Raw genomic sequence first — 20,148 nt, 5'->3', positions numbered from 1 at the left:
GAAAAAATCAGCAGACTTAAAGATAGCTCAATTGAAATTATTGAGTCTCAGGAACAGAAAGAAAAAAAAGAATGGAGAAAAATAATCAGAGTCTCAGAGATTCATGTAACACCATCAAACATACCAACCTATGCATAATGGGAGTCCCAGGAAAAAAAGTGGGTGGGAGGGTGTAGAAAGAATATTATAAGAAATAATGTCCAAAACCTCCCCAAATTTGGTGAAAAACGTTGCTCTACATTTCCAAGAGGCCCCATGAACAAGTAAGATAAACTCAAAGAGACCCATACCCAGAATAAAACTGTCAAAAGCCAAAGACAGAGAAAAAATTTTACCAGCAGCAGAAGAGAAGCAACTCATCACCAACAAAAGACTCTGTAAGAGTAACATCTGATTTCTTATCAAAAACCATAGAGGACAAAAGGCAGAGAAATAACATTCAAAGTGCTGAAAGGAAAAAAAAAAATTGTCAACCAAGAATTTTATACACAGCAAAACTATCCTCCAAAAATAAAGGAGAAATTAAAACATTCACAGATACATAAAAACACAGAGCGTTTATTGCCAGCAGGCTTGCTCCACAAGAATACTAGAGGTAAGTGTTCAGGCTGAAATGAAAGGCACTAGATAGTAGCTTGAATTAATGTGAAGAATTAAAAAGCACTTGAAAGGTAACTACATAGGTAAAACAAAAGACAATAAATGTATTTTTGTTTGTAACTCCTTTTTTCTTCTGATTTAAAAAACAACTGCATAAAATAATTATAATCTACACTGAAGGATGTAAGATGTGTAATTTGTGACAAGAACAGTGTAAAAATGTGAAGGAGGACGGATATAGAGAGGAGTAAAGTTTTTTTACACTATTGAAACTAAATTGGGTCTGCTTTTCTCGCCGGGTCTGAGCAGAGAAGGAGAGGCTGCGGCGGCCGCGATGAGACAGAAGCACTACCTTGAGGCTGCGGCGCAGGGACTGCGGGAGAGCTGCCCGGGCCAGGCACGCTATCTCCTCTGGGCCTACAGTTCGTCACACATTGTTGGTTCTGGATAACTCTAGAGTGCGCCTCAAACCCAAGGCCAAATCGACACCCAAAGTACAGAAACTTCTTAATCGAGAAGCCAGAAATTGTACCCTCAGTTTTAAAGAAGCAAAAATTGTGAAAAAGTATAAAGACTCCAAAAGTGTATTGTAGATTACGTGTAAAACATGCAACAGAACAGTTAAACATCATGGTAAAAGTAGAAGCTTTCTATCAGCACTGAAGAGCAATCCTACCACTCCTACGAGTAAGCTCAGTCTGAAGACATCAGAGAGAAAGACTCTAAGTTCTGCAAACCTAAATCATGATATGTCTGGTTCCAAAGGCAAGAGCCCAGCATTGATTTTCAGAACACCTCCATCTGGACAGTCAACACCCACTTGCTCCTCAAAGAATGTAAACAAAACAAAGAAACACTTCTCTCAACTAAAAATGTTGCTTAGTCAGAATGAATCCCAAAAAACTCCAAAGGTGGACTTCAAAAATTTCTTATCTTCTCTGTGAAGGATGGACTTTGAAAATAAGAAATGCCTTATAATGCAATTTCTTAAGCTAAAGTTAGTAAAACAAACTTTTTTTTTACTTTTATTTATTCTTTGAATACATGGATCTAGATCCAAAAGCAAACTTTTCTTGACATCCTTCAGTGTTTTATCGGGAATATACCTCATTAGAATGAATAACTGAAACCTGCCTACCTCACGGGGTGGTTGTGAGAATCAAAAAGTATGTGAAAGTTCCTTTTAAACAGTAAAGATATATATGGACATTAAAAAAATAAAAAATAAAAAAATAAATTGTTATCAAGAATAATTACAATTTATAACAATATATATGCTAGTAATATTGATTTGATCAACATATCTCAATGTTGAACCCCCAAAATATGTATAATCAATTTTGATTCAATAAAAGTTTTTTAAAAAGAAAAGAAATTAAGTTGTTATCAATCTGACCTAGATGGTTATAAATTAAGATGTTAATGGTAATCCCAGGACAACCACCAAGAAAACAATTATAGTTCTATTCACCTACCAACCTTTCAAAACCAGATGTCAAGAAATGAGACAGTATTAAACAGTCCCAAGTACTGTCCCAAACATCATTTTTTCTGTTTTACCATAGTTCAACATGGAGATGTCATACCTCAGGCCTACACAATCACCCCAAAAAGGCCAAGGGCATTTCTGTGAGGCCACATTAGGTAGCGTTTCCAGGGGCAGTGGACCAAGTACATCCACTGGTACTACTAAAAAAGGCAAGTTTAGCCCAGAAACCAATACACAAGCCCAGAGGACTGGTCCAGCTTAGCAGAGAACCACAAGCCTGTTCATGCCATGAGCCCATTAAAGGACCCTCTTCACTGCTTTGGCCTCCTGAACTCTGAGTAACGACACCCAATTTTCCCTCTTTTCCTTAATATCCTATTATAAATACTTTCAAACATACAGCCAGGTTGAAAGAATTTTATGATGAACACCCATATACCCATCACCAAAATTCTACCATTAATATTTTACTATACTTCACTACATATCTACCCATCCATACATCCCTATGTCCATCCACCAAGCCATCTTATTTCTTATTTTTCATGGGTTTCAAATTAAGTTGCAGACTTCAGAAATTTCCCCCTAAATACTTCGGTGCACACCACTCACAAGAGTGTCTGGTTTGCTCCAAGAGGAGCAGACTTCCCTGCTGGCTATCGTCTTATGGCATTATCAATTGAGGTACCACTTGTGGGGTGAGGATGGGGCCCAAGCTCTCTTGACTGTACACCTGCCATTCTGCTCCTGACTCCCCAGGCTTCCTGGCCCTTTTTCTCCCATTTTCTGAAATCCTTAATGTATTACCAAAAATAAATTATTTTCTTTATTCAACGAGTTTAGTCTCTGTTGCTTGGAATCAAACTCCCTCCAAGTGATGCACCCCCTGATTTTTCTCTCTTCCAGGTTAAACATGCTTAGGTTCTGAGACTATAGCAGGTGTTCTTGGTGCACTACCCTTGAACCTGGGGCTCACCTGCAAAAGGTCCCCATCATACAGTCTCCATGTCTAGGGGTGCTCTCTAGCTCTTGGACAGGCTAGCCCATCCATGCAGCAGGTTGAAAGTGCCAGAAAATTTATGCTCCCAGGAGCAACCTTTAACCAATGACTTGGGTGTTGGTGTACAGATATTGTAGCCCATCACTCCCCAGAGGAATGATATGCTACAGGAGTGTTCTAGACAGCCTCTCAAGGGCCCACAGTGGCAGCTTGCTCATTTCTGAGCCCTTCACTGGCTTTTCTTTCTTCCCTGTCTTACTTCCCCATTTGCTCACCAGACTTACTAGGACCACCTCCCAGATAAAATGCTTGTACCCAAATCCTTGTCTCAGGGTCTGAGTTGTGAACCCAGACTTAGACAGAAACCCCTCACAGTCTCCATTGCTGTCATTACTTAGTACCTAGCACTGGACACAACATTCCAATGAAGGGCCAGATTAGAGCAGCACAGAAACATCACCTCCCTGATTCCAGATGCTAAGGCTGAATTAGCATTTTTGCCAATCCCTCCACATTGCTGACACCTACTGAGCATGCCCGAAACTAACACATCAAGACATTCAGCCAGGTCTTCATTAAACTGCATTTACACTACTTTCTTGCAGGCCCTAAGTGGAGGACTTTGCATTTAACACTATTCAGTTTTCCCCTCTGATCTTTCATTGCAACCTGTTGAATCCTTTTCAGACTGTTTTGCTATCCTGTGCATTTGCTCCCTCTGCCCCTGACAATTTTAGATTATGTGCCAACCAGACCAGTAAGCCACTGTATCAGTGGGAGTGTTTTCAGCCACAGAACAGAAAAACCAGTAACAGAAAAACGTGACTCAAAATGGCTTTAACCATAAGGAAAGTTGAGATCATCTACAGCAGGAAGTCTTGAGGTAGGACAGGCTGGGTGAATTTATCAGTTCCGTATTGTCATGATAAGGACCTGAGTTGCTCTCTGCTTTGCACTTTACCACCCACAATGTTAACATCTCAGTGTTGTCTTAGAAAGCCTGCAGGTAGCTGCTATGAGTATGTGTTTCCTTGTTTGTGTCCAGCACAAGAGAGAGAAGGAGAGTAGGAGAGAGAGAAAGGGAGAGAGAGAGAAGGAGCCAAACCATGGAATAGAAGTCCTTCCCTTTAGCCAAATTAGGACACATGCTCATCCCTGGACTAATAGCAGTCAGTGGAAGATGGTGATGCATTGATCCCTGAACCCCTCGCCTCTAGATCCAGGAATGGTGCTATGGGTTAAATGTGTCCTCCAAAGGTTCATGCATTGGAAACTTAATCTCCTTTGTAACAATGTTAAGAGGGTGGGAAATCCAATTATGGTATTTGAAAGATGGGGCCTTTGAAAAGCGATTAGATTGTGAAGACTGTACCCTTGTTAATGGATTACTCCATTGGTGGTTTAATGGGTGGTCATGGGCACAGTTCTGAGGGCTTTATAAGGAGAGCCAGTGAAAAGCTGAGCTCTGTCTTGCTCATCCATTCACCATATGATACCCTGCATCTCTGTGGAGAGTCACCACGCCCAAGAAGGCCGTCACCAGATGTGTTCCCTGGACTTCGGACTTCCCTGCCTCTGAAACTATAAGCAATAAATTTTATTTTTTTATAAATCACCCAGTTTCAGCTGTTCTGTTATAAGCAACAGAAATAGACTAATACAAATAGGTAGAAGGTGAATCAAATCAGGGCTCTGTGAGGCAGCAACGCTGGGCAACCAGCTGGGTCCCCTACAGCCCAGATGTCCTCATTCATACTACTAATAAAAATGTTGGCCAGGACAGGGCTGATGACAGAACCCTAAAGCATGCCTCCAGAGACCTCCCAGCCCTCCAGTTCATTTAAAATCCACTAAACCTAATATTACACCACCCGTATTTCTCTGTATTGTCCTTGAACTTAGCAAGGGGATCTCACTCCATGCCTTTGTATACACACCATCCTTAGCAAGCACCCCTCCACAGGTTTCCAACACAGCAGTTTAGTTCGGAGGGCAGCAAGCTTTTCTATAAAGAACCAGAGAATAAATATTTTAGGCTTTGGAGGCCATACGGTCTCTGTCATTACTGCTCAATTCTGCCACTGTAGTTTGTATTACAGGTAATTGTCAACAAATGGGCATGGCTATGTTTCAATAAAACTGCTTATGTATACTAAAATTTGAATTTCATACAATTTTTAGATGTCAAAAAATATTATTTTTCTTTCAATTTTTTTCAACCATTTAAAAGTGCTAAAACCATTTTTGGCTCATGAGCCATACCAGAACAGGCGAGGGATGAATTTGGCTCCACTGTGGGCTGTGGTTTGGCTTGTGACCGCTGGTTTGGAGTTCAGATGAACCTGGGAATGAATTCTGGTTCCACTATGCCCTAGCCATGTGACCTGAGGAAGTTATTAACCTTCCGATGCCTCAGTTTTCTCATCAACTAAATGGGGTGGTGATACCCCTATTGACTGTGCTGAGAAGCAGAGGATGATGATATATATGCAGGGTGAGGCTATTATGGAGAGTTCTCAGTTGTCTCTGGCCCTAGGAGAGACAAGCCAGAGGTTCCCTCCCAGAAAGCGCTGGCCTCACCACAGTTCACCCAGTGGCACAGACCTGAGAACCAGAATCTGATGTAAAGTAATGTTTATGATGGTCTAGTCACTCTCTTCTATGTGCAGGCCTAGTGTTTGGAGAGTGGGCATATCTGTGAGGCAGAAACTCACCTGATGAGTTTTCTTTGGCTGGCAGAGTAAATTCCAGGGCAGTTCTAGCAAGACCAGAATTAAATAACTGCTCTGGATTTCACTTCACGCCCGGTGCATAGCCAGCCAAACCACTTTGTTCCCACCAAACCCTCCCTGGTCCCGTCTCCAGGCCATTCTGTGCAGAAGATTTTGACTTGCGGCAGCATTTATTTCCAGAGGAAGCTACAAGGAATATTGGCCCATATGATATGCGCAGCACTGGCTTCCCAAAATCTACACCCATTTGAACGTTTTACAGGAAGGACTTGGCCAGCAGAGTTGCCAGTTTGATTATTTTGCCACGTTCTCTGGTTATTTTCTTCCACAAGAGAGAAATGAAGATTAAACAGCAGCAGACTAGCAGCCAAACAAGACCAAGCTTAACTTTCATTCCCACATTCCTTTAGGATTTGATTCTTTTTTCCCTTTTTTAAAAAATGAGGAGTTACCAAGAAAAAATGATAATCCTTTGCAGTTTTGGTTTTCTGAGCCAACCTAGCAGTGTTACATAATCATGTGAGTTGAAGTTTTTGTGTGATTTTAGTGGAGCTGCTGCAAAGCCCTTACTCTGTGCCAGGTACCATTCCCAGTGCTTTACATATCACAACTCGTTTGACCCTTCCCAGCAGCCACTAACACTGTTATTACCCCCATTTCAAAGATGAGGAAACTGAGTCACTTTGGCTGAGTAACGTGCCTAAGTTCACGTAGCTAGGAAGTGGTGGTACCTGGATTTGAACCCAGGCCTGGCTCATTACCACTAAGTGAGACAGTGTGGCAGGCACATGTTCTCTGGCATTAGAGATCATGAGCTCCGGGACAGAAAAGATGAAGACTTGGTTTACTCTGGTCCCAGCACCCAGCATGCATTTAACACAACCAGAGACTTAGTTGAAGGTTTTTGAACAAAAGAATGAATGAAGCGCATGACTAACAGCATGAAGGATACAGTGGGGTCTTCACATGAGGACTATGGTCACAGAAAGCCTTCCCACCACACCCTACCTCCCCTGCCCAGGAGGCCAATACCAGAAGGCTTCAGGGGAGGCCTGGCTCTGTGACCTCCCTAATAGGACATCTAGGCGGAAAAAGATGCTGCAGTCTGCCAAGGAGGGACACCAGGCCCAGCTGTGGGGGAGGAAGGTTTGGGAGGAGCCCAGCACAGATGTGCGGGATGGCCCAAGTCCTCTAGCCAAACCCACCCAGCTCCTGTGCCAAGACTGGAGTTCCTCAGCCAGTGCCTGATCCAGGTCTAGTAGATTCTAGAAGAGCCACCTGCTGTCCCTGATGGCCCACACCCACCAGGGCAGGGACCCTCCCCCAGACTGAGAGGAGCCATAGTCCTGAGTCCTTCAGGGTGGAAAAGATGGTTCTTGGCTGGGCAGGCTACTCCCTGGGGGTCAGAGAGTATCAGTGTGGCTGGAGGCAGGAGGAGAACCAACACCCCCCGCCTAAAATTTCTCTCCATGGAGGGTCCTGCACTGACTGGCTTGTTGTTAAAGAATTCAGTAAGGCTTTGGGGAGGTCAGAGTGTGAGGAAAGAGGGAGTTACTTAGCACTGACTACCCCAACAGCTCACCCTGCCAAGCTCCCTACATACCGATGAAGGGTGTCTTCCCTGTAGGCTTGGGGAAGAAACATCTGGACTACCTCATCTACCACAAGCATGAGGCCAGAAGTCTCAGTACCAGCTTTGGAAGCAGGTGAATAGAAGAGCTGATGGGCTTGAAGGAGCTGGACTGAGAAGAACTATAGCTCATCTAAAAAGACATCTGTGGATTACTGTTGGGAAAATAGAATAATTTACTCAGGCCCCCTTGCCTCAGGTCTGGTTGGGTGTGGTGCAGTACATTCTTTGTAAACAAATTGTGTATGAGTGGGGGTAGTTAGTGTGCATGCGCACCAATGTATCTTTTTAGTTTTGTTGCTACTGTGTGTTCTAGAAAGTTGTGTGGAGTAGTGGACCTGAACTGACGGCCAGCAGAGAGCTCGCATCTAAAAAGAGAGCATGTTTACTTTGCTGGCAGCTGCTCAGTTTTTCTTTGGACTTTGCCAGTAGCAGTTGAGTTTTGGGTTTCTCTTTGGACTACCTAGCTCTCAGGCATGTGTGTGCTAAATAAAGACTACTCCTGCTTCACCTATGGCTCCAAGGACCTTTCTTCCAGTTACCTAGCTCATAGACCTGTGTGTGAAGGGTTTGTGACCCAGTCTGGACAACGGGCTTGAGGGGTCTGTGAGCTGAGATCCAGCCCTAGCTCTACAATTGGTGTAGTCACTGCAGGATTACAGGCAGGTAAAAGAGCGCTACAATTACTCTAAATTTTAAACATCAGCACAAAATCCAGGAGCCATTAAATGGTGAATCCACCGCAGCATAATAGGTTCAGACCAAGAAAGCAAGGATACTCACTGTAAGATCACCTTTCACAAAAATATTAGAGGAGAAAATATTGTGATCTCCAGAAATACCCAAAAGGCACCTAATGAAATAATACACCCATTCACCACAATGAAAACTCTTAATAAAGCAGACATAAAGAACAGTTCTTCATTACATTTTCAGTTGAAAGCCAGCATGGTGTTTAGGGTGAAACACTATAAATTGCCCCAAGTCTGTAAGAAACAAGTCATGTCCATCATCCCATTAATATTGACTATTGCTCTTGAGGCACCAGCAAATGTGATGAGGTAAGAGAGAGAAAGAAGAGGAAATGAGCAGACAGAATGCCATTCATTACAGATGAAATTGTGATACTTGGAAATCCCAACAGGATAAACTAAGCAACTTTTAGAAGCCAAGAAAAGTTAGCAGGTGGCCAGTAACAAAATTAAATATTCAGAAATAGTAGCCTTCATACAGAGAGCTACCAGCCATAACATATAGTGGAAGAAAAGATCCTATTTTCAAAGACCATAGGAAGATGAAATACCCAGGAATAAACCAACATGGAAGTGAAGATCCAGAAGACCCTACCAGTCATCTCTCCCACCAAGACAGACCAACAACAAATAGGCAACTACACTTGGATGGAAATCCCTGGAGGAAAGTGCTGGAGCACATTAAGGGAGTAACAGGAATACTAGTGAGCACAGAAACTTAGGATAGCCACACTAAGAATGAAAGGAAACACGTGGCCTCCACCACCCCATTCCCAGCCAGGAGCAGCAGAGAACCAGAAGGAACTTCTCCCTGTGAGGAAAAAGTAAGGAAGAGAACCCCAGCAGCCCTCATCACTACCTTGGACACCTATCATCCCCACCACTGGGATCCTTCTGTGGCTTACATGGCTACTGCGCCATCTTGGAACAGGAACTGCTGCTGGAGTGTCTTACCCCAGTATGAGTGACACCCTTTCATTCCAGAGACAAGCTATCACTGAACTGAATTCCCCAAGCTGAGCTGAGAGCAGCTGTTATACCCAACCCTGAGGGACTAGGCAGTGGTGGAAGTGCTCCACACATCCCTTCCAGCTGCAGCAGTGACCCTCCCCCTCAGGATGGAACTGAAGCTGAAAAACCGCACACTTCCTCTGGGGGAATTTTTAACTACCCCTCTCAGTTGCAGCCGTGTACCACCCCCTGGAACTGAGCTGAAGTGGCACATTGCCCCCTGGGAATTGCTGTCTTGGTTGAGAAGCTGCCTGGCTGAGCTAGGCAGCTCTGCATCCCAGGGCTGAGCTGACATAGTACCTCATATCCGAGGCAAAGAGCAATGGCTGAGCTGAGACACCTTGCCCTAGAAGCCAAACAGCTCTAGTACTCTACTTCCCTGGAGCTGAACTATTCCCTTAGAGACTGAGCTGCTGAGATACCTCTTCCCCCAGACAATGAAGTCAGTGCTCTGCAGCTCCCTGCCCCTCATGGCCCAAATGACAGCTGTGCCTCACCATTCTAGATTCTAGCTGCTGTTCCACCTGGCTACATAGAATCTGAGATATTGCTGAGTCCTACTGTTCCAGGGACTACAGTCACCACTATGAGGTGCCCCACCTCCTGGGAACCAAGTGACAAGTGAGCACCATTTGCTCTGGTTCCTAAATTGCAGCCATACTCTGCTCCCTGGGCCCAAACTTCCAGAGCACCCCTTCTCCTGCAGAGTCAGGCCAGTGCTGTGCACAGCCCCCCAGGGTCAAAGTCATGGCTATAACACAGCCCACAGAATCTGAGCTGCCAGGGGGTCTCAGAGCTACATATCCTGGCACTGTGGACAGTCAACACTCAACCCTGCTGTAGAAAGTGAAGGTGTACCCCAAGACCTACATGCCACTATAGGATCTTGAGACACTGAACCCAGGATCTCTGCTCCACAGCTGCTCTGAGCACCTGCAGCTGGAACCCAGCACCACTGCAGCTGCTTGTAGGTCAAGTCAGACCCACACCAAGAGAGATCCCCTTGACTAAGTTGCCCCATTGTGGGAAAAATGAGGATAGCACAAAATCCCTTGCCACTGAAAACCTTAACAACCTACACCGCCACCACCACTGTTACAAATTTCTACAGCCTAGGGCACTGAGGCACTTATAGTTAGTGGTGATGTTGATCAAAGCTAAAGAATCTGCCCAGAGACTAAACCACTCCATCTACACAAAAAGAGAATCACCAAGCCCTTTTCAACCAGCATACTAAGGCCCAACTGCAGGTGAAAGACTCTGTCTATGAAAGCCACTCTGTGAATCTTGGAAGCGGCAATTGTTCCACCAGATGCACAGACATCAGCACAGAGACATAAGAAATATGAAAAAGCAAGGAAATATGGCACCACCAAATGAACACAATCATGCACCAGTGACAGATCCCAAGGGAAGGGAAATCAATGTAGTGCCAGAAAAGGAATTTAAAATAGTGATCCTAAGAAAACTCAATGAGTCTGGCCAATTAACTCAATTGGTTATAGAGTGGTGTTATAACACCAGAGTCAGGGGTTCGGATCACTGTACCAATCATCTACCTAAATAAAGAAAGAAAAAGAAAAAGAAAACTCAATGAGATGCAAGAGAATGAAGATAGATAATTCAACAAAATCAGGAAAACAGGACATGAATGAGAAATTTAACAAAGAGATAGATATTATAAAAAAGAACTAAACAGAAATCCTGCAGTTGAAGAATTCAATGAATGGAGTAAAAAATACAAGAGAGAGCCTCAACAACAAAATAGAGCAAGCAGAAGAAAGAATCTCTGAACTCAAAGACAGATCATTTGAAATTACCCAATCAGAGAACAGAAAATAAATAAGAATTTAAATATGTAAAGCTTACAGGAACTATGGGACACCATTAAATGAACAAATATTTGAATTATGAGCATTCTCAAAGGAGAAGAGAAGGAAAAAAGGCATCAAAAGCCTATTTAATGAAATCATAGCTGAAAACTTTCCAAGTCTTGGGAGAGATATAAATATACAGATCCAGGAATCTCAAAGGTTCCCAAATAGATTCAATCCCAAAAGGTCCTCTCCAAGGCACATTATAGTCAAAATGTCAAAGACAAATAGAGAATTTTAAAAACAGCAAGGTAAAAGCATCATATAAAGGTCACATATAAAGGAATCTCCATTAGACTAACAGCAGATTTCTCAGCAGAAATCTTACAGGCCACGAGATAATGGGGTGATATATTCAAGATGCTGAAAGAAAAAAATTGCCAGCCAAGAATACTATACCCTGCAAAGTAAAAACTGAGGCAATTCATCACCACTAGACCAGCCTTATAAGAAATGCTCAAGGGAGTCCTACATCTGGAAGTGAAAAGAATATAACCACCATCAAGAAAACACATGAAAGGATAAAATTCACTGGTAAAGCAGGTACATAAATAAGAAAGAAAAATGAATCAAACCTTATCATTACAGAAAAACACCAAACTGCAATGAGAAAATAAAAGAGAAAAAAAGAAAGAAACAATATACAAAACAACCACAAAACTATCCACAAAATGACAGGAGCAAGTCCTCACCTATAGATAACAACCTTGAGTGTAAACAGACTAAATTCCCCAATTAAAAGATATAGACTGGCTTAATGGATAAAAAAACAAGATCCATCTTTATGCACCCTGCAGGAAACTCCCTTTACCTGTAAAGACACACATAGACTGAAAATGAAGGGATGGAAAAACATATTCCATGCAAAGACCTTGGAAGTTCACGTGCTCATTCATTCATTCATTCATTCATTCATTCATTCAACATGCGCTTATCTAGGACAAACAAAGGGCTTGGCTCTGTGCTAGGTACTGGGGATATAGTGGTGAACAAAACAGAGAGAAATGATAAGTATGTGGACAGATGTATAATTACATATCGTGATGAGAATCAGAAAGAAAGTAGACAGGACAGCATGAAAGAGAATAATAATGGGGTTGTGGGGAGGACAGCTGAGGCCTGAGGGGGAGTCAGAAGCAAGTCAGAGCAAGAATGCTCCAGGAAAAGACAGAGTAGGGACAGAGGCCATGCACCTGGAAGGAGGTGGGCATATTTGGAAAGTGACCAAGGCCGGGTACCAAGTGATGGAGCTGGTGATGGCAGGAACAAGTGGATTATGCAGGTCCATGAGGAGCTGGTCCCTTGAAGAGCCTGATACTGAGGGCATTGAGTAGGTGTTGCCTTATTTTAACAGGGAGGTAGAGTTCTCCCTCTAACTTCCAGCTGCTGTATGGCTTTGCCTGGGGACTTCCTGCAAAGCTGCGGCAAGCCCAAACCTGCAAATGCCAGAGAATTAACACATCCAGGAGCAGCCCTCAACCAAAGACTAGTGGGGGTTTGGCTATAAATACCCTGAGCCCTCACCTCCTGGTAGGCTAACTCTGAACTTGTGTTTTATACAGTTTCACAGAATTTTCCTGTGCAATTAAGCCCCAGTCACCCACAGCAGTGACCTGCTTGGTAGTATACCTTTTATGGGCTCCTTTCCTCCTGTATCACTTCCCACTCCCTTACAGGTGTTTCCTGGGATCCCCTCCCAGGTAAACTACCCCCACTGGAATCCTGGTCTCAGGCTCTGCCTCTTTTCAAACCAAGACAACCACTCCACTGGGGCTTCTGTAAGGAAACTGGTTTGGAGGGGATATAAGTAGAGGCAGAGTGAGGAGGCTGTTGTGTTAGTCCAGGTAAGAAAAGATGGTGCCTGGACTAGGATGGTGACAGCTGAGGCTTTCCGGGGTCCCAACTTTCAGGAACACGAAGGCTCCTTCATGTGCAGAAGTCGCAGAATGGCATCTGTGAGCTAACATTACCAACTCACAGTCTGTCTGAATTCTCCCCAGCTCACCCACCCAGCCCAGCCAGCCACTCACCCTCTGAGAGGAAGTGCTGACATGAGAAAAGGGAAATGGAAATGTGCCGAATCCCTCAGCACTTCCGTCCCCCACACTGGCCTGTGGGGAGAAGGCCCTCTTGGGACCAGGCACACTCCCTGAAGGTTGGATCTGGCTTACAGCAGATTGTTGGTCACAGCTCCTCCCAACCATAGCTTGGCTGTACGGTCACTACCTTCGCTGTCCCAAGAGGAAAAGGACTTTGCAATTTTACCAGAGTGAATGCAACTCTGGTTGCAAGTTGGCCTGGCATTAAGTGGAATAGAGTTTTTTGAGCCCCTTCCTTACCCCCAAACACACACGCTTTCTCTCTCTCTCTCTCCCTCTCCTTCTCCTTCTCCATCTCCCTCTCCCTCTGCCCCTGCCCCCATACATTTTTTCCATTAGAGTAGAAGCAACTTTGGGGGGAGGGTGCAGCTGGCAGGTAAGGGGATCCGAACCCTTGACCTTGATGAGTTAACACAGCACACTAACCAACTCAGCCAACCAGCCAGCCTTGTAGAGGTAACTTCTTACTGATCCATTCAGAGGTAATGGGCTCTCTCTTCGTCTTATTCCTTCCTGTGACACAGCCTGAGTTGAGGTAAGAGGATAGCCCACTTACTATTAATACTTTATCTTTCTCAGAGAAACTAGTTTATTAATTGAGAATGCTATCCTGGTCACATTGGCCTGTTGAAACTCATCTTTGACTTATCACCATTATGAATAACAGCTTCTGCTGGTATCCCACCCGTATCCCCTTGGCACTCACTGTTCCCATATGTACTGATGGCTTTCTACAACAAGCATCTGAGGTTCTCTGCCTTAGCCCCTTTCTGGCTGCAGGAGCATGCTTGGTTGGCCAGCACATGGGGCAGGCTGCAAGTGCCAGGGAGCAGTCTCAACTAATGATGGCTGGGAGTTAGTGGGTGAATATCCCAGCTTCCTTGCCCTCTGGGTGGGACAACTCTGAGGCATCTTCTGTGTACTTCCCACAGGACCCAGCAGCACTGAGCCCCAGTTGCCCACAGCAGTGTCTGGGCACCAAATGGCATGTATGTGGGTGCATGGTTCATGTGAATGGTGTACATATGTGTGTGCATATGAGGTTCGTGTATAAGTGTACAATGTATGTTTCTGAGGGGTGTGTGTGATTGATTTGATTACTGTCCAACAAATATCCACTCCTCGTCCCCTCCCACTCTGGGCAGTATCCTTCCCTTCCTGACATTGGGCTTGGCCACTGACTTGGACCATGGAATATTAGCCAACATGACATAAGCAGAGGCCTTAAACGTGCTTTTGTAGTTTGGTTGAGCTCGTGGGCTTCTTCCATTCCCCATGAGAAGAATTTGCCCCAGGTGGTGCTGCCCCTTAAGCCTGGGCCCCAGAATGAAGAAGGAGGAGCAGACCTGAACCCAACCCACAGTTCAGAGCCAGGCTCAAAGAGCTGGTGTTTTCAGCCATTGAGTTTGGGGAGTTTTGTTACACAGCATTATTTCAGCAATCACTAACTAATGCAAAGTGGTATGTGGGATTTGTGAAGCACAGGTATGATTTATGGGGGGTATAAGAGATGTGTATGTGTGCAGTGCTTATGGGTTTTGTGTCTGGGTAAATGGTATGTTGTGATACGCACACACAAAAATACAAAGATTTATATAAGATAAAAGCAAACAAATGAGCAAGCGTACCTACCCCAGAGTGGGCTATATGCCAAGTTTGTACCCAGCCCCCAGACAGAAAGTACCTCGGGTTCCTGTGCAGGGAAACCCACATTCTACAGGCCTTCCTCTCTTTGACTTGCCAGTGGTTTCTAGGAAGGAGCGCCAGCCAGACAGGGGTGTTTGACTTGACTGGTGTTCAGCAAACCAGGAAAGAGGTGGCACCACCCCAGCCAAGTTGTGTCTGACCACACAACCAACCTGTGTGTGCCTTGGCTGCAGAGACTTTGGTCCCCACAGCAGGGCTTGGCAGCCGAGGAAGAGTCCCACACTGCAAGCCCAGGAGATGAACAGAGGGGCTCTGTGTGGAGCAGAAAGCGGCTATGAGCACAACAGCTGGACTGGGGCTTTGCAAGAAGTCCTGCCTCAGACCTCAAGACCCCAAGGCACCCTTGCAAGCACCCATCTTCCTGCCCTCATTCATGGCCAGCTGAATCGTGACTCTTTGAGTAAGAGAGTGAGCTTTGGAGTCAGACTACCCACGCTGTGTTTCAGTCCACCAGCTGTGACCTTGAGCAAGTAATTTAACCTCTCTGGGCCTCAATTTCTAAACTTTAAAATAGGGGTAAGTATATCTCACTCAAGGTTGCCACGGAGACTGGATGAGTTAATTCCTGTAAAGGGGCAGAGACAGTGCCTATTTATTATTGAGTTTGTGCCACCTTCCAGGCATTGTATTAAGTACATTACAGGAATGATCTCACGTGCAGAAAACATGCAAGGCCAGTGTTATCATTTGACATAGGCCAGGCTCCCTCAGGGAAAGACCTTGAGACAAGGATTCAAGTGAAAGCAGTTTATTTGAGCTAACTACAAGAAACACAAGTAAGGAGTAGGGAAATGAGACCGGGAAGGCCAGCAAGTAGCACTGTGGATAACTGGGCTTCGATCCTGTTAGGGAACTCTGGGAGATGTGTAGAATACGCGCATGGGGCATTTACACAGCCACTCCCATCAGTCATGGCTGAGGGCTCCTCCCAGAGGTAGCATGATCAACCTGCTTTGTTTGCCTACCCTGTCCCAGTTTTAGCACTGGAAGTCCTGTGATCTGGGAAGCCTCTTCTTCCCAATCTGGATGGTTAGTCACACTACCTGGAGGGTGTTAATTCCCCAGCACTTCCAGCATGTTGTGCAGGGCAGAGCAGGCTCCAGGGCCCAAAGCAAGCCCGCAGATGCAGGTGTGGGCAATGAGGAGCTACCATGTACTAAAATGGTCAAGCCCAAGGGGATGAGGTTGGGACACCCAATCCCATTTTAGAGGTGAAAAAGTATAGCTGAGAGGATAAATGACCTGCTCAGTGCCATACAGCTGGAAGTGGCCTCAGGGTGGGCGTTCAAACCCAGGTCTGTCTGATGCCAAAGTCCATGCTTTTGACCACCAGTCTCCATGGCTCCTCCTTCCACAACACAGCCATGGTGACATAGACAGGAGGAAGTGGGAGGGCTGCAGGAGATCAGATTGTCCAGTGACTGGAAACAGTCAAACTGCAGGCAGACAGGTAACATTCAAGGGGCAGGGCAGGAGAGGGGAGTAGGTAGGTGTTGGCCAGTAAGGAGGTGGGCCTATGGCAGCCTCTAAAGGGGATAGCGGCCACTCAGCTAAGGCTCACTATCACTGTGTGGGAATGAACCCCAGTGTTACTAAACCATGAGGTTTTTCAAAGGAAGCTGAATTTTATGGGAAATTTCCAAAGCATCACACATCATCTAAAAATTTTCTAAAATACATTAGGAACCAACTCCATGTGGGCCAAACACAGCATATCAGCCCCTGGCTGCCTGATCGTGACCCTGAATCTGGTCCTGTGGCCTGTCCACCGACCTCTGTAGGTGAACCTTCAATAGGGTTGAAAGAAAAGAAGTAGGGTATAAGAAAGCGTTGACTTCTCTTCAGTAGGGGTCCCTACAGAAATGGGGACTGGCTCAGTGTACCTTTAATACACACATCCACCCTCCCTGAGCTTCACTCATCTTTTGTCTTTACTTCTTTCTGGTCATGTTTCCATGCGTGTGTGTGCACCGTTGACATCCAGCTCACAGGCACAGGAAGACCCATACTGGTTATTAACAGGACAGTTAGTAAACAGCTGATGCCTGCGGTCCCCCTCTTAGTCCCTGTCCCTGACAGCCCAACCTCTTCCTTAGGACCCTCACACATCCGCTCCATCCAGCAGCTCCAGGATTAACCCTTGGCTTGGCAGAGACCTCAGCAGGCCCTGTGGCCAGAGCTCCTTCTCACTCTTTAGTGCCCAGGCCAGACCAACATCATCCCTGTTTCTCTCCTCCTCTCCCATTCTCTCTGTCTCTCTCCATCTCTCATTTTCTTTTTTGAATTATATAATCATTTTGAATCCTTGTTGATTCCAAGATATGAAGTTATAAACAGTGGCGTGCTGGTAAATGTTTAATAACCAGCTCTCCAAGAGTAGAGGGGAGTCCTGATTTGTAATATTTGCTGATTTCCATGGTGTAAATATTTGGACTCTGACCAATTTCAAGCTACCAACATAACTGGATGTGGAGTTGGCAAGAGACATGAAGTAGCGCGCCATTATGTAGTATTCACTATATAGCACAGACAATAGTAAAACGTAGTAAAATAATTAGAAAGTAATCATTTCTCAGTATTTATTATCTTTGTTTCTAATATCATTTATTGTTGTTCATATAATTTATTTTTTAATAACGCCTGTGTTTCACAACCAGGTCACAAAATTTCTGAAAATTTTAGCAATCAGCTCTTGTAAGCTGTTATGAGCTGGCTCCAGCACACCACCCCATAAATAAACAGAGGCAGAAAAGTTGCAGAAGCAGGTGCTCGGTGGCCAAAAGATCAGGATTGAGGGGAGAGTCCCCATCCAACCTCAGGTGGGCAATTCAGGCCCCCCCACCTCGAATCCCCTGCCTCTGCAGCTCTCTACCCCACCACCTGACCCCACCTACCTGCAGCAGGAAGTCAAAGAGCGCCAGGCGTGCCCATTCAGCATGTTGGATGCCCAGGCACAGGGCCTGGCCAGGCCAGTGGCAGCTGTGTGCCAGCAGGGCCTGGTACTGCAGCCAGCCCAAGGCCAGAGAGTTCTGGTCCTCCTCTGGGTCACCCAGGTGCTGCACATCAGGTGCCCACCAGATGACAGGCCTTGCGCCACCGTCCGTGTAGCGGTAGGGCAACAGGGGGCTGTGGAAGCGCCGGGCCACAGCAGGTAGGCTCCTGCGCAGCCCCAGCACACGGTCCAGGTGGAAGGATAGGACCTCAGGCAGGTCCCCAGGCCTCTTGATCAGGCCGCAGAGCCCCTGGGAGCAGAGTTGGCTGAGCCTGGGAGGGGATACATCCTGAAGGGCACCCTCAGTGGAGAACCCCACCTGCAGCACCTGCCCATGGGCGGGGACCCTGGCTTTGCCCACCACCTCCCCCTGGGCCAATAGCTGGAGGGTCTGCACATCGTGTTCTGTGAGCCATGGGGGAACCTGCCCACTAGTGCTCGAGCTGGTCAATAGCCCAGGGGTCTCAACGTCACACCATATGGATCCTTGCAACTCCCCAACAGAGCCAGGCCACTGATGAGCCCCTGAGGCCAGGGTGGGATCCACTGCTTGTTGCCCACCAGTCAAGGCTCTCTTCTCAGCTCCCGGCAGATCCCTGCCTTCTGCTGGATGGAGTTGGAGGGTCGGCCCAGAAGTAGCTTTCCAAGCCCGTAAAGCTGCTATGTGGCTCCCCATGAGAGGGTCAACCAGGGTGCCCATCTCCCTCTGTGTCTCTTGGATGGGGCTGCCATGCCAGGTATGGCCCAGGGCTCTGGCTCCTGGATTTCTGATCTCATCCTCCCTCAGGAGCATAAAATGCTGGGTATTGAGTCCTGGATCTCCTGCCGAAGTAATATCCCTCTTCACCTTCCTTGGATGCCTGCTGTCCCTTCCCAGGGACTGCCTGCTTCTGTCCACTCGCCCTCTGTGGCCTTGCTCCTCAGCACAGACCAAGACAGCATTGCTGGGTGAAGCCCGGCCTCTCCAGACGCCCAGGTTTCTTGCCCGCTGCCTCTGGCTGGAGCTCAGAACCTGCTGGATATGAGGGGCAGGGGTTCCAGTTACCCCCTGGGACTCCATGGGACCAGGGTCTGGGCCAGCAGCTGGATGCTGTGGGGGTAAGCGGGTGACAGCCACCGCAGACAGGGTCATCAAGAGGCAGAATGCCATCACTGACCGCCTCTTGCCACGCAGTCTTCTCCAGAGCCAACATGCCTGGGAGACGGGATAGAAAAATAAAGCTTGAGACCTGAGAAAGACATCAGCCTCAGCCCACAACACAATGGGCCCAGTGACCGGAGGAGCACCCTAGGGGCATGGGAGGGTGGATAGTGCAGCCCAGGCATCAAGAAGGCTTTTCCTCTCTCAAGGGCGGAGCTGCCTTGGAGAGAGGAAAAGCACCCTTCACAGCACAGCTGCTTTGCCTTTCGGGGCCGCCCTTGCTGAGGCCACAGACACCCTCAGCTTCTCCCCTACTCTCCCCTTTGAATAAGCTGGCATTGCAATACTGGTTACCGGGCATCATGTGTCTCTTTCCACATCTGCCCCGACCACCACGTAATCCGTAAGCCCACTCTCGCAGACATCTAGTTGCCCCACACATATGCCCCCTTTCCCTTTCCAGGGCATATGGCTGCCCAGTTAAAGATGACTTTGCCCAGCATCCTGTGTAGCCAGACGTGGCCATGTGACTAAGCTCTTGCCTACGGCATGAGAGACTACTTCTGCCTGCCCCACTTGCTTAAAAGGAATTTGGCTATACTGGACTTTCTCTCTTCCCCTTTCCTGCAGGTTGGCACATGGATGTGGCAGCACGAGTTCTGTGCATGTTATCAAGGACGCCCCCAAGGGGCAATGACTTTTGATAGAGTTTGGATGTGTTGTCCCCCGCAAACTCATGTGGAAATCTGACCCCCAATGTGGCAGTGCTGGAAGCTGTTTGAGTCATGGGGGTGGATCCCTCATGAATGGATTAATGCTGTATCTGGGGGTGGGGTCCTGAGTGAGATCCCACTCTATTAGTTCCCATGAGAGCTGTTTGTATAAAAGACCCTGGCGCCTCCCCCCTCTCTCTCTTGCTTCCTCTCTGGGCTTCTGGAGAGGCTGGGCTTCACCCAGCAATGCCATGTGATCTGCTTGTACCCACCAGCTACCTGCCACTTTCCGCCATGAGCAGAAGCAGCCTGAGGCTGACGCCAGATGCAGCTGTCCCAGAATCATAAGCCAAATAAACCTCTGTTCTCCATAAATTACCCAGTCTCAAGTATTTCTGTTATAGCAAC

At 46.5% G+C, this 20,148-nt stretch overlaps 1 protein-coding gene and 1 pseudogene across 1 annotated transcript in view; one reads left to right on the top strand and one right to left on the bottom strand.

Annotated features, from left to right (window-relative positions):
• Positions 1 to 19,069, bottom strand: part of GASK1A (golgi associated kinase 1A) — a 29,753-nt gene extending 10,684 nt beyond the window's left edge. Inside the window, exon 1 of the mRNA XM_063114165.1 lies at positions 17,789 to 19,069. Within this exon, the coding sequence (XP_062970235.1) occupies positions 17,789 to 19,036 (1,248 nt within the window). The 5' untranslated portion in view covers positions 19,037 to 19,069. The remainder of the gene's footprint in view (positions 1 to 17,788) is intronic.
• LOC134391234 (UPF0711 protein C18orf21-like) lies at positions 906 to 1,803 on the top strand (annotated as a pseudogene).
• Positions 19,070 to 20,148: the final 1,079 nt, after the last annotated feature.

The sequence above is a fragment of the Cynocephalus volans genome, chromosome 11 (assembly GCF_027409185.1).
Source record: "Cynocephalus volans isolate mCynVol1 chromosome 11, mCynVol1.pri, whole genome shotgun sequence".
Lineage (NCBI taxonomy): Eukaryota > Metazoa > Chordata > Mammalia > Dermoptera > Cynocephalidae > Cynocephalus > Cynocephalus volans.
Note: the sequence above shows the minus strand (reverse complement) of the source record. Positions and strands in the feature narration are given on the sequence as shown.